The 12,243-nt window shown below is 40.4% G+C and overlaps 1 protein-coding gene across 1 annotated transcript in view; it reads left to right on the forward strand.

Annotated features, from left to right (window-relative positions):
* The first annotated feature begins 2,165 nt into the window (after positions 1–2,165).
* Positions 2,166–12,243, forward strand: part of DYNC1I2 (dynein cytoplasmic 1 intermediate chain 2) — a 37,385-nt gene continuing 27,307 nt past the window's right edge. Inside the window, exons 1-4 of the mRNA XM_053470635.1 lie at positions 2,166–2,289; positions 4,085–4,128; positions 7,615–7,732; positions 8,607–8,721. Coding sequence (XP_053326610.1) covers positions 7,625–7,732; positions 8,607–8,721 — 223 coding nt within the window. The 5' untranslated portion in view covers positions 2,166–2,289; positions 4,085–4,128; positions 7,615–7,624. The remainder of the gene's footprint in view (positions 2,290–4,084; positions 4,129–7,614; positions 7,733–8,606; positions 8,722–12,243) is intronic.

The following is a 12,243-nucleotide window of genomic DNA, read 5'->3' on the forward strand; positions in this document are numbered from 1 at the left end:
TGAAGGCAGCCACCCGCAAATGGTAAAATGTATTGTAAACAATACAAATATTCAGCATCTATTTGTACTGAAAAAAGTGCATAATCTGCTACAAATATGGCTTATTATATATTAATTTGCAGATGATTTTGTTTTAACCATGTATTACATACACTTTGACGGGCTACAAGAAACAATGTGTTATATTAGTTGGTATTAAATATACTGATCGCATAATACATTTAAAAACCCGAGCACACATCGTATACAATGTATATACATACACACTGCACACCGCACAGCTGCCAGAGGCGTCTCCCTGCTGATGATCCAAGATTATGGAGAAACATTTTAGGAGTTTAAATGGTAACAGATGTAAATGACACAACATCTCTACAGCAATACAAAAAGTAACTTTTATACTTGGATTACCTTATAACAATAACTTAAATGGACACTCCACCCATCAAACTATTCCCACAAAGTTAGAAGCATAGCATTGTCCAGAATGTCTTGGAATGCTGAAGGAGACATACCAAGACATGGTTGAGTTTGGTCTGGAAGAACTTGACTGGCCCACACAGAACCCAGAACTCAACCCTATCAAACACCTTTGGAATAAACTGGAACAGAGATTGCGAGCCGGCCTTCTCTTCCAACATCAGTGCCTGACCTCACAAATGCTCTACTGGATGAATGGGCAAAACATCCAAAATCTTGTGGAAAGACTTCCCAGAAGAGTAGAAGCTGTTATAGCTGCAAATGGTAACCAACTACATAATAACATGTATTTAGAATGCAATGCCATAAAAGTCGATGTTGGTGTAATGGTCAGGTGTCCCAATAATAATGGTCAGGTGTCCATATAGTGCATGTCTTTGACTCTTTCCTCATCTACCCATGCAGGAGATGTGTTCTGTCAAACTTATCTCCCGGCACATGACATACTTACAGCCAATCAGCTCCAATGCAGGCTCTGTGAATATATTGTGGGGGGAGGCCAATGAAGAAGCACTCGTTTTGATTTAAATGGGAGCTCTTTCATCCTTCAAGCAGCCAATCAGTGGCGCAAAATGTCAAACCACGGAGGGGGCAGGGATCTGCAACTTCTACTTACCTTAAGGGTATGTATGATTTAGGCTTAATCCATGCATATAAAAGAGGTGGCACAGACAGTATGTTTAAGGGGCAGAGGTGGCACTAACAGGCTGTTTAGGGGCAGAGATGGCACAGGCAGGCTGTTTGGGTGCAAAGGTGGCACGGGCAGGCTGTTTGGGTGCAAAAGGCGTTACTGTGGGACATATTGCTTGTGAAGTTGGGGGCAATTTGCGCACATGGGGCCCTGTGGTTTCTAGTTACACCCCTAGTATGGTGTGTGGGCACATGAGCTTGACAACTATACATGGGGCTGGTGTCCATTTTTCCAGGGTTGCTTTTCCTTCCTAATCCGGCCCTGTAAAGGAGCATTTACAAATCACAGCATCGATCCAGGGCCAGTCAAGCTTCATCCTACTGGACTTTTTTACAAACTGAATTAGAAAGTCATCATTAAGGAGCACCTTACATATAAAGGGAAACAAACAAGCCGCACCAGTGTCAATTTTATCCACAGGCCGGTGCTTAAACTCCATTCAGCTTAGATTCATATGTTGTAATGCTGTAGAGTAAATTGACGCTAGCGCGTCTTATGTTTTCCTTTTATGTGTAAGGTGTTTTTTGATGGTTATGAACACCATCGGGGTGCTGAGTAGCTATATTTCTATTACTCTTTTTACTTTATATGTGGGGAGTTGTCTCACCTTTTCAGATATCATTAAGGAGCAATTATGGATTTGGCTCACTGCCATTTCTTTATTAATATTATTATTATTATTAAGTATACAGTTTGAACAGATCCCACAGCACTGCACAAGACAATGTCAGTTAAAGCAAATGGAGACAGAAGATGTGGATGTCCCCGATATTTATGTGGACCTATAAAGTAACAATTTTATTACCAAAGTTAAGGCAGGATAAAAGCTCCGCTATGATGAATATGCTTCTTACATTTCTGATGGAACACTAACAAATGTCAACGCATTCCAATGATCCATCGATTTCAAAAGCATTTTTTTATGGGAAATACATACTTTCCTCCAGTCCATACCGGTGACGTCATTACACTTGCGCCTCCGCAGCTTTGTCCCTGTGTGCTCGCCGTAGAGCTGCAGTCACTGGCAGTGTGTATGTGTGGCGGGCGGGGTTCACGGGGAAACAGTTGGGCGTACAGACGTTTGGACCCAGTGGGGAAGCTGTGAGGTTGGTGACTCGGTGGGTAACGTTTGTTGGCATTGAGTCGAGCTGGCTGCAGAGCCGGGGGGGCGCAGGGTGAGAGCGGGGGCCCTGCGGTGCCGGGGCAGAGGGGAGCGGCCTCAGTCCTGTCATTGTCAGAGCCAGCCGCCGTCATTAGCACGAGCGGAAGAATACAATGAATCAGAATCTTAGGAGAAAGTCGCGGAGGGATACTGGGAACCCTAAATTCTAGACTGAGGGGTGCTGTATGCCGGCATTAGGCTGGTGCCTCCATACTGCGCCGCTTTTCGTGTTTAACCAATGAGATCCCTTTATTAGCTTTTACGACAGGGGTGTCTTTTGTGTACTTCTCTCGCTCATATTATCATATGTTTGCCGGGATGAGGGGCAGACGATACTGTTCTGGAGCCAACACCGATAAACATTCATCAGGGGATATCCCGGTCTATCCCTGTGCTGAGCAAAACATATCATGTTCATGTGCTCGCCGCCTCGGGAGCCAATATGTAGAAGTGTTTTAATCCTTCACCGAAGGCCGGAAGAAATAGTTCAGTCCTCAGTGCCTGGTCCAGATGGCAGGGGGTCCATTACAATGGCTGATGCCCCTTCATCACTGTTCTTCCCGTGTATTAGAGCTCTAGACATGAAGGCCTGGGTGTGGTACCCTGACTCACCCAGAACTCCAGCATCTAATACACTGCAAAGCTTGGCCGGGTAACATGGGAAATCAGTACATTAAACCTATTAAATCTGCTTCATTATTGGCTTAAGGTTTGCCTGGCAATGTTACCATGAGACATAGTCACCGTCACTGAAGCGGTAGATGGTATTAAACATTTCTATGTGTGCGTTTCAATGACATGCGCGAGTCTCCGATTTGGTAGATGCCACCTTACAATGCAACTTAAGGGATGTCAACGTTAAGCTGTCAATGATGCCCTCGTAGCGCCATGTGACAGAGGCGGCTTATGAAGAGTGCGTGATGCGGAGGAATAATTGCAGCCTGGAAGATTGTTTTTCTTCCATAGGCACTCTGGTCAGCTGAGAAACCAAATAAGACATGACTACCCCACCTTCTTGAATACATAATGATCTTTAGTTACTATTGCAATGCTTAGTGGGTAGAATCCTCCTCGCTGATGGTGCCAGAGCTTTAAGGCAAAGCCTCAATAACAGGGCCGTTCATGAGAAAATGTTAAAAATTAGGAGAAATCCCTTTAGATGTATCCTATATAAATATATATATATAGAAGCTCTACGGGGGTTTAGTTTTGATGTTCTATTATTTTACTCTTTTTGGTTCTGGATGGTTTTCCATCTGTATTTTTTAACAGAAATAAGTTATATTTTGATGAGGGACATTCGGTGTTGCCGTGTGAGGTTTTGCGTTATCTAGAATCTTTATCTTCACATATTACATTCACTGGGCTGCCGGGTTCTTTGGCAGATTGGAATGTAATTTTATAGATGTGGAAATACCTGGCAGACGAGGTTCATTCGATGCACCAATGATGTCAGGAGGCATCTGTACACTGCCTTTTTGTGTTACCGAGACACTGAAGCTATTGCTTATTTACAGTTTGCTGATATATTGTTTTCCAAAATATAAACGTTTGGCCATGAATCCTCATCAACCGTGTTTTGGTAAACAAAGTGCTTCATGGCAGAACCTGTATGCTGCCAGCTGTTACGGTCAGGTACTTGGCTACACGCAGCAAACATGTTTGAGAAGATATAATTGTTTCCATAGACATCTTTATTTTGCAGGGTTTATCACCATGTTTGACTTACACAAGATCTGTTTGTATTGCAGATCTCTACACAACGCTCTTCGTTTTCGCTGTAGAAGAATAAAAGGTATGTGACGTGTTAAATTTTTATTATGTGAAAGTAGGCCACTTTGAGTCTTACTCCTATGCCTTAAGTGTGTTTAAAATACCTGGATAACTAGTGCTTGATGTCACTTCGTCAACATCGTCGGGAATAGCATCGAACCCCTACATGTAATGTGCGCAATGAAACATTTTTCTACCCTAGTGAAAAACATGCCCCACCTGCACTGTTTGTGTGTTGTCCGTATTGACTTGGAAATGATTTCTGGAGTTTCCTAATCCGTGGGAAGATTTTAATGTCTCTCCTGCTCACCACCCATATTAGTTAATTGTGACCCCTGTGTATATTTCATAGGAAGGCCCTAGAAATACCTGTATCACCATTTTGGAACATGATTATCGGTCTACGAATGAACGGTTAATTGTGACGCTCTAATGCAAGAACTTGGACTGAGCCATTTTAAGGACTCCGTGATTAATTAGTCTGATAAATTCACTGCCTGCGTTTCCCTTTCCTCCTCATCTATGATCGAATGTATAATTATTGTCTGCCTTAAAGAAATGCTTGTTTTGAAGAATCTGGTCTTTCCATCCTGTCTTCAAGCCCCTTCGCTGTAGCCTTTTATCACGAACCCGAACAATTACTTTTTGAAGGTAATTGTCTATTGTCATCTAAGCAAAATGATTCATGTAACTAATGCTTTCATCTTCTGGAATAAAGTAGTGTACATGTTCTCTGCTAATATGCTTTTCCTATTTGGTATAATTAGTGTTAAGGCACAGAGGAAGTAAATCATTCTGTATAACAGACCGTAAGCTTGTAAGAGCACAAATTACTTCTCTTTCTTACATACGGTATGTTCATGTGATTGCTATTTTTACATGTTAATATATTAGCATTTATTTATTCTTCCACGTTGTAATAGTGCTAGAGAATCTGTTGGTGCAAGTAAATATAATGTAATGCATTGTTTGCCGCTATTGTTAGGAATTCTGTTGTTGTTTAATGCAAAAAACTATTTATGGTAGATTAAGTCATACACGTTTGCCAAAGCTGACACAAGCTACACTATGTGACCAAAAGTATGTGGCACCCCCCTTAATTATTGAGTTAATACAGTTAACATATGCAGCCATATCTTGATTGGTAGAATGAGCCGTACCGAAGAGCTCAGTGACTTCAAACAAGGCACTGACATAGGATGCCACCTTTGGCACAAACAAACTTCTGCCCTCTTAGATCGACTGGTATACTGAAGCATGTAGAGTGAATGGGCACAAATTCCCACAGAAACAATCTTGTGCAAGCCTTCCCTGTTACAGCCATAAAGGGAGGCAACTCCATATTAATGGATAATGGTTTAGAGATGGGATGTCCAACAAGCTCATATAGGTGTGATGGATGGTTGTCTATATACTTTTGGTTATATAACGTATTCGTTGAAGATTCAGTTACTAATAGAGGAAATATCCTGCTGTACTTATATCCCTTAGTTACAGTCCTATAGTTTGTAAGGAGTATGTATGTTGTATGTGTTGCAAAAAGTCATGAGTAGTAAATGTTGGAATGACAATGTGTAAAACTACAAACTATACACACAAAAAATGATCGGAAAAACAATAGACCTCTATCCATACAAACATTTTACAGGCCTGTGAGATCCCTTCACAGATCACCTAACCACGTTATAACCCACTGACCGTCCTCGGGTCACAGCGGGACTCCTAGTAAACGCAACAAACGTTTAGGCGGATCGGGAGCAGAAAAAGGGAATACCAAACCCAGGCGGAAAAGAAAACAATTCTCCTTAAAAGTGCAGATATTTGTGCAAATTTCAAATAATCATTCCATTTAAAGTGACAATAAAGTGATTTCAAGAGGTTTAAAACGTTATACAGTGTTTAGTACAATTACCTTAGAAAGATGTTCTGAGGTTTTTACGCCAGCGACATTAAACTAATAACATTACGTTAACCCAAGAACCGTGTGAAATTCTCCAACGCCGTGTGCTGGTATTCATACGATTTAAATGACAGAAGTCGATTTCCGTAAACGTAATCATTTTATATCGTACAATAGTATTCTTGCTTGAGATCACATCATGGGATTCCAGTAACATGGGAGGCTATAAAGAAATCATTGTGAGACGGATTGTCGATGTAACTTTAACCCGTTATAATTCTCTGCCAGGCTTCACATTGTATACACCCAGTAGTGTTCTTTATTCAGTAGTATTTATGTAATGTTTGTGGAGATTTATCTTCTATTGCAGTCTAATATAAAGCATTGTTGGAAGCTCTGTATATTTTCACGTGAGGGATGGACATTTTCTGGTTGAGGGGTAGGTAGATAGATAGTGGGGTTTCCAGTATGCCCATATTGCAGTTTTCAATCAGTCATTAGCCCAACCATTTATTTTATTTGCGAAAAAGGCATTATAAAGCTTTAGCTTGTATGGCATTTGAACAGGACTTGTTGGTCTGGTTGAGTTTTGGTGCTAAATGCCAGTGGCCAAAGCAATGCAGGCCCTGGAGTCTGGTAATAGTGGTACCAATCTTGCCCACGGAATGAAGAATGAAGGGCTGACTATGTCTGGGCCTGGGTATTGTTGGAAGGGTGATCTGTGGGTTACTCTACCATTTGTATAAGGGGTGTACTTATGTCGCATAACTCCATACTACTGGTTCCCCCAAAGGGGAATTCCATCGATTCTGCGCTGTCTGTCTTCCAGGTCAGGTGTGGTGGTGGTTGGCTTGTCATTGTATGATCATGACCTATAGATGTCCTGTGTCTCCTGAAGAAGTCTGTCAGACGCAATGAAAGACCTTCCTCCAGGGCCCAAAGTCCAGATATTTAAGATATATAAGTTGTTTTTTTTAATTTGTTTCATTATTTAGTATATTCAACATAATTACTGACTGAGGTTGAGTCGTGTGTTAAGCTAGTATCTCATTAGATCCAGATCTTGCAATTTGCTGCGTGGTTAACGGTGGTGTATTTTATAATGAAAATAATGCCCACCAGAGGCATGAAGCTCCTGAAAAATCTTTAGAGTTGTGTGAGAGCAAATCTGAAAATCGTCACAGAGGTAATGTGCCTCAACAAGCGCGTTGTGGTGCGGTCTATAGATTATAGGTGTGTTTCGAAGGAGAAAAGTACGATCTGTGCAAACAATTGTTGCCACAAATAATGAAGTGTGTTTTTGACAGGTCTTCTAGGCTTGAATATTAAATTGATAGCTGCTCTCAATAAGTCCTGTGTGTAATAACCATACTGTGCTGTATGTAATAACCAATGGAAAAAAGAAACACGCTCTTGTTATGCTGTTGGAAAGGTCTTTTAAGGGCGCAAGCTTGGGGGTAGAGGGTTAACAAATGTTGTATGGTAGTTGGTTTGATTTGGGATTGCTGCAGGCAGGGTAAATATTGAAGTGTTGTTATGTTCTGCATTCTTTGTGCTGGTAGTAGGTCTATGAACTGGCAAAAAAGTGAATTTATATCTTATCTACAGGGCTTTCATCATGTCTGACAAAAGCGAGCTGAAGGCCGAACTGGAACGCAAGAAGCAGCGTTTGGCTCAGATAAGGGAGGAGAAAAAACGAAAGGAAGAGGAGAAGAAAAAGAAAGAAGTAAGTTGGATTAGTGTATTTTTATTTTACGTTTGGAAATATTTAACTGGTGTTCCCGGCATAAATCCAAATTCTGGAATCCATTCTGCATTCAAATCAAAACGTACAGATCAATAAATCTTTTAAAAAATGTATATGTTGTATTTTAAGATGATTGAGATGTATGTGGTTTGCAGAGACAATTAATGGGAAGCAATAATCCAATAGATCCTTAGAAAAGTTTGCTGATGCCCCACTGCCAATTATTTCCATTCTCACTGTGACTGGTCCGGGTGTTTGGCAATTTAACGCTGCGTTATATAGGAGAGGTTTCCGAGTTAGTGAATGTTTTTATGTGCAAAAATGTAGGACTGTTTTTGGTCCCCTGGGTAGCAATGATATAACGGCACACACAGAAATATGAAGCAATACAATGCTCTCTTCCGCTGTGGCAGGAGGTGGCATAGCTGTGCATTTTGTATTTATTAATGGAGGCGTTTGCTCTTATGATTTTATGGATTTCTCCACAGTCGCAGTGACATGAAGCTAGCAGCAGGGGGCGCCCAAACCCCACATTAGTCTCTATTTGCTTGGATCCAGTTCACAAAGATATTTTAAAAGTATGACTATAATGATCACCAGTTAGTAACTTTTACATGCAAAAATACTTATTGAAGTGCACAAATATTCACATATTAGTTGGGGTTGTCTATCTCTATGTGCTTAAAGCTAAAAGAAATTAATAGGAGGCAGCGTCACTTTCAAATTAGTCTTTTAAACGGAATATTATGGGATACTATCATGTCTATAGTATCTTTGTCTTTGTACAGTACACTTATTCTTTAGAAAAGCCATACTGCGAAGTCATTAGGAATGTCATGTCTCCTATTTTCAGACAGATCAAAAGAAGGATGCTCCCCCTCCGCAGGAAGAGTCTGACTTGGAAAAAAAACGCAGAGAAGCCGAAGCTTTGCTACAAAGCATGGGCATCACCCCCGAGCCACCACTGGGTAAGAACTGGAAACGCATGATGGAATGGTGACTGCCCCGTATCGCATGTTTGCCTGCTCTGTGCCTGTACATAACACTCTTGTGATGGTCATACGGATCTTGTGCGAATAGCTGTCTTTCAAGGGAAATCTGTACAGCAAAATTTGATGGTTTGAATTTTCTGCTTCCACCTTCTAAGTGGAAAATGTCTGACTCAGAATGTTATTTCTTCTGGTAAGAGGCTCACTTAGTCATGTTAGCAGTCAATGGTATTATTTCATTTTTGCTGTATAGAGTGACACAAACTGTTATTTAGCAATGGTTTTAAATAATGATCTGATATACTGTGCACATGGCTGTTCTGTGACATAAAATCACTCTGTGGGTAACATGAGCCTTCAGCAGATTAGCCCCATTATATAAAATAAATTCTTGCATTGACTGGATCAGCATCCATCAGGATGCAGGCTGGTTCACCGCTCATAATAAGACTATTTTATAGGCTCATTTCCTATTATGTTTAACATTGATGACTCGTATTAATGCCGCAGAGGTAAGACTTTGTGCCGTTCTCTGCTCTCAAAGTGATAGCGGTAAAAATCCAATGTACAACATCTTTTAATTAGACTTACACCTCCGATCCATGTGAATTCTTAGCTAATTCAAGCATTGCCAAGCGGCCCAAAACCGACTGCCCTTTGATTTAATTGGAAATCACAAACCCCTGGAAGTTTTAATAGACGTTACCTGGCCCTTTAAATGTTTGAGAGGGAGAACCCAGTGATGATAAATGCTTGCAGAGTACAACCTCGTCTGTCGTTGAGGTTATTGGGCCTTTGGTTTAAAAGAATAATAAAGGAAAACTTGACGTTTGAAATTGCCATGATATAGGAATAAATCAACTGCAGTTAATGACACATCATAGATTTATTTTCTTATCACTCCAATAACCGCTGAGTGTGATGTACAATTAATATTTTGAAGGCGGCTAATCTATCAGTTATATTTATAACTATATACGGGTGGAAATCTAAACCACTTGGCATCTTCTATCATTTTTACTGAGCTTTAGTCTTTCTCCAGCCACGTTTTGCAGAGCACATGCATGTTCTAAACCTTTGTTTTACCAAAAGTTAATGCAGTGAGACATTTATCTCTGATGCCTGCCTTAATGTGCCATTCCCTCTGTGTAAACCTGCACAAAGCTGTACGAAGCCTCATTATACCCTTTGTGCGCTGGCGGTTTAGGGTTAGTTACTTTTGGCCAGGTGTCTGCATCCTAAACACCATTAATTGGTTTGTTAGCTACAGTTTCCAAGAAGTGGCCTTCCAGTGAATAGATAGAGAGGCTGAGCCGAGCCCTGCAGGTGGCCGGCTCTCACCCCCTTCTCAGACCAAGCCGGGGATTAGAAGGCATTGGAAGTCAGTGGGAATAGGCCAGCTTTTTGCTGTTTCTGTTTTGTGAACCAGCAGGACCTCCCTTACCCACACCGCTCATCTGCCCCCTATTCAGATGACCTAAATCTGCAACTTAATGTTCCCTTTAGAGCCTAAAACAATGATACAGTTGTAATAATATATTAATGCATGTTCAGGTTGCCCTTCTCTAATATTTGCACATTGAACTAGGCAATCCTTCCAATTAAGGAGTTACTAATCTATAAATACACGTACAGTAGATTATTATTTTTTTTATAAAATGCCATCAGAGAACATAACATTTTCTGAAACTCTCCGTCGCAGATGAGGCAGGGCTTTAATTTGCTTTTTTAATTAGGAGCGAAATTACATTGAACAAAAGTTCTACTTTAATGCTTAAGTTTCAGAATTACATTTTCCATCTGTATATATCTAAACTGTTATAATATAGTGTTAAAAAAACAAGACAGCTATCAGAATATGCTGGCGTGGGGCAAACTCAAAATAATACGCTTTCTGGCACATTAACCTTAGTAATCATAGGTTCTGCCCCAAAGTGTGGCTCTTCCGTTACAGATGCAGAATTTCAATTAAAATGCTTTTTATTTTTTTAAAAAGGAGTCATTGAATGAAATTAATTAACACGTGAGCCGCCATGATATAGGAGAAATCATCTGTTGTAGACGGCCTCGTAGTTTGACTTTCTGCAGTTACTGCAACAAAGACGAGCTTCGGGACTCAAACTACTGTCACCGATTTATTCCAACAGCAGAGAATCACTTGGCCCTCTAGTATTATCTCTGAGACCATGGTGGGGGCAGACCTAATCTTCTCATGCCTCATTATATTTCTACAAGGCATTTACTCTTGTTCAAATTACACGCTTAAAAAAAGGGGGAGGATTGGGGGGAGGATTTAAATGTAAATGGCTTTGAGAATCCTTTGTAACTTATCAGCAGTTCTGAAAGAACTAAGAACATCTTATTGATACAAGCAGTGCCTCCTTTGATTCCAAGTGATTCTCCTTCTTTATATCCTAGAAGTTTCACAATACACACACCCCTACTTAACTGCTCTACCGTTCACGAGGACTTCCTTTAATAAAAACGTTGTTCGTGGCTAATCCACAATTAAGCATTATGCCAAAAATTCAGCTGGAGTCCCTTTTGTAGCAATCTGAATATGTTTAACGTGGGGACAAAACTGGGTCATAAAGTACAACTAGAAGGAACATCATATTAGCTATGAGGACATGGGTTTGCATCTTTATAAAGATGAGTACACTTGCTAATATGTATATGTTATGTCTGAGCAGTTAACTTGTGGCCATTTGCAACGTCACATTAGCCATTTTGGGGCATTTTGGGGCTATGTGTAAATATGTACTCGCGTAATCTCTGTTCACAAAGTCACACAAATGAAGATTCATGGAAATGCTAATTAACAAAAAAAAGGAAATCGCTAATCCAGATAAATCCTTTTACTAAGATATTTCTGTGCTGTTTTGTAGTAATCTTGTGGCATTTCTCTGTATGTTGTGACAGTGTACTCATTAGCTGGTGATCACTGTATCTGTCTCACATACAATATCGTTGCGCTGAATGCTCGTAGAACGGTGTTGCACTGAATGCGCGTAGAATATCATTACACTGTTGTCAGCAAACTGTACATCCAATGTATATGTAGTGTCTGTAGTGCACCAGAAGGGGCCGGTTTCTTTAATGGGGCAGATGTATACCGTAGGGTTGAACAGTAGATGGCAGTAGGTTCCTATAGCTCGTAGATACTCTGAATTTTAAGAGACACCGTAGCAGGTGAATTTACACGGTCATAGCGGTTACATTAACTACCAGTCCATTAACAAAACATAATCATTTGCCACCGCACCTGGTAAGAATAGGTTATTTCAGGTGAAATGTGACTCTTTAGGATCGCCATTACTTGGGTAAAAATTACTAAATCCGCATGGCCCTTAGTGGCTAACAATGTCAAAAGTGATTAGCAATAAGTTACAAGGAACAGAACTCTGCTTCTTCATTGAAAAATACTGTACTGTGGAGTTAGGAAGCTTCTTAACTGTATTAATTTGTTATTACATTACATTTTTATTATTATTACATTTA

Source organism: Spea bombifrons, chromosome 7 (genome assembly GCF_027358695.1).
Source record: "Spea bombifrons isolate aSpeBom1 chromosome 7, aSpeBom1.2.pri, whole genome shotgun sequence".
NCBI lineage: Eukaryota > Metazoa > Chordata > Amphibia > Anura > Pelobatidae > Spea > Spea bombifrons.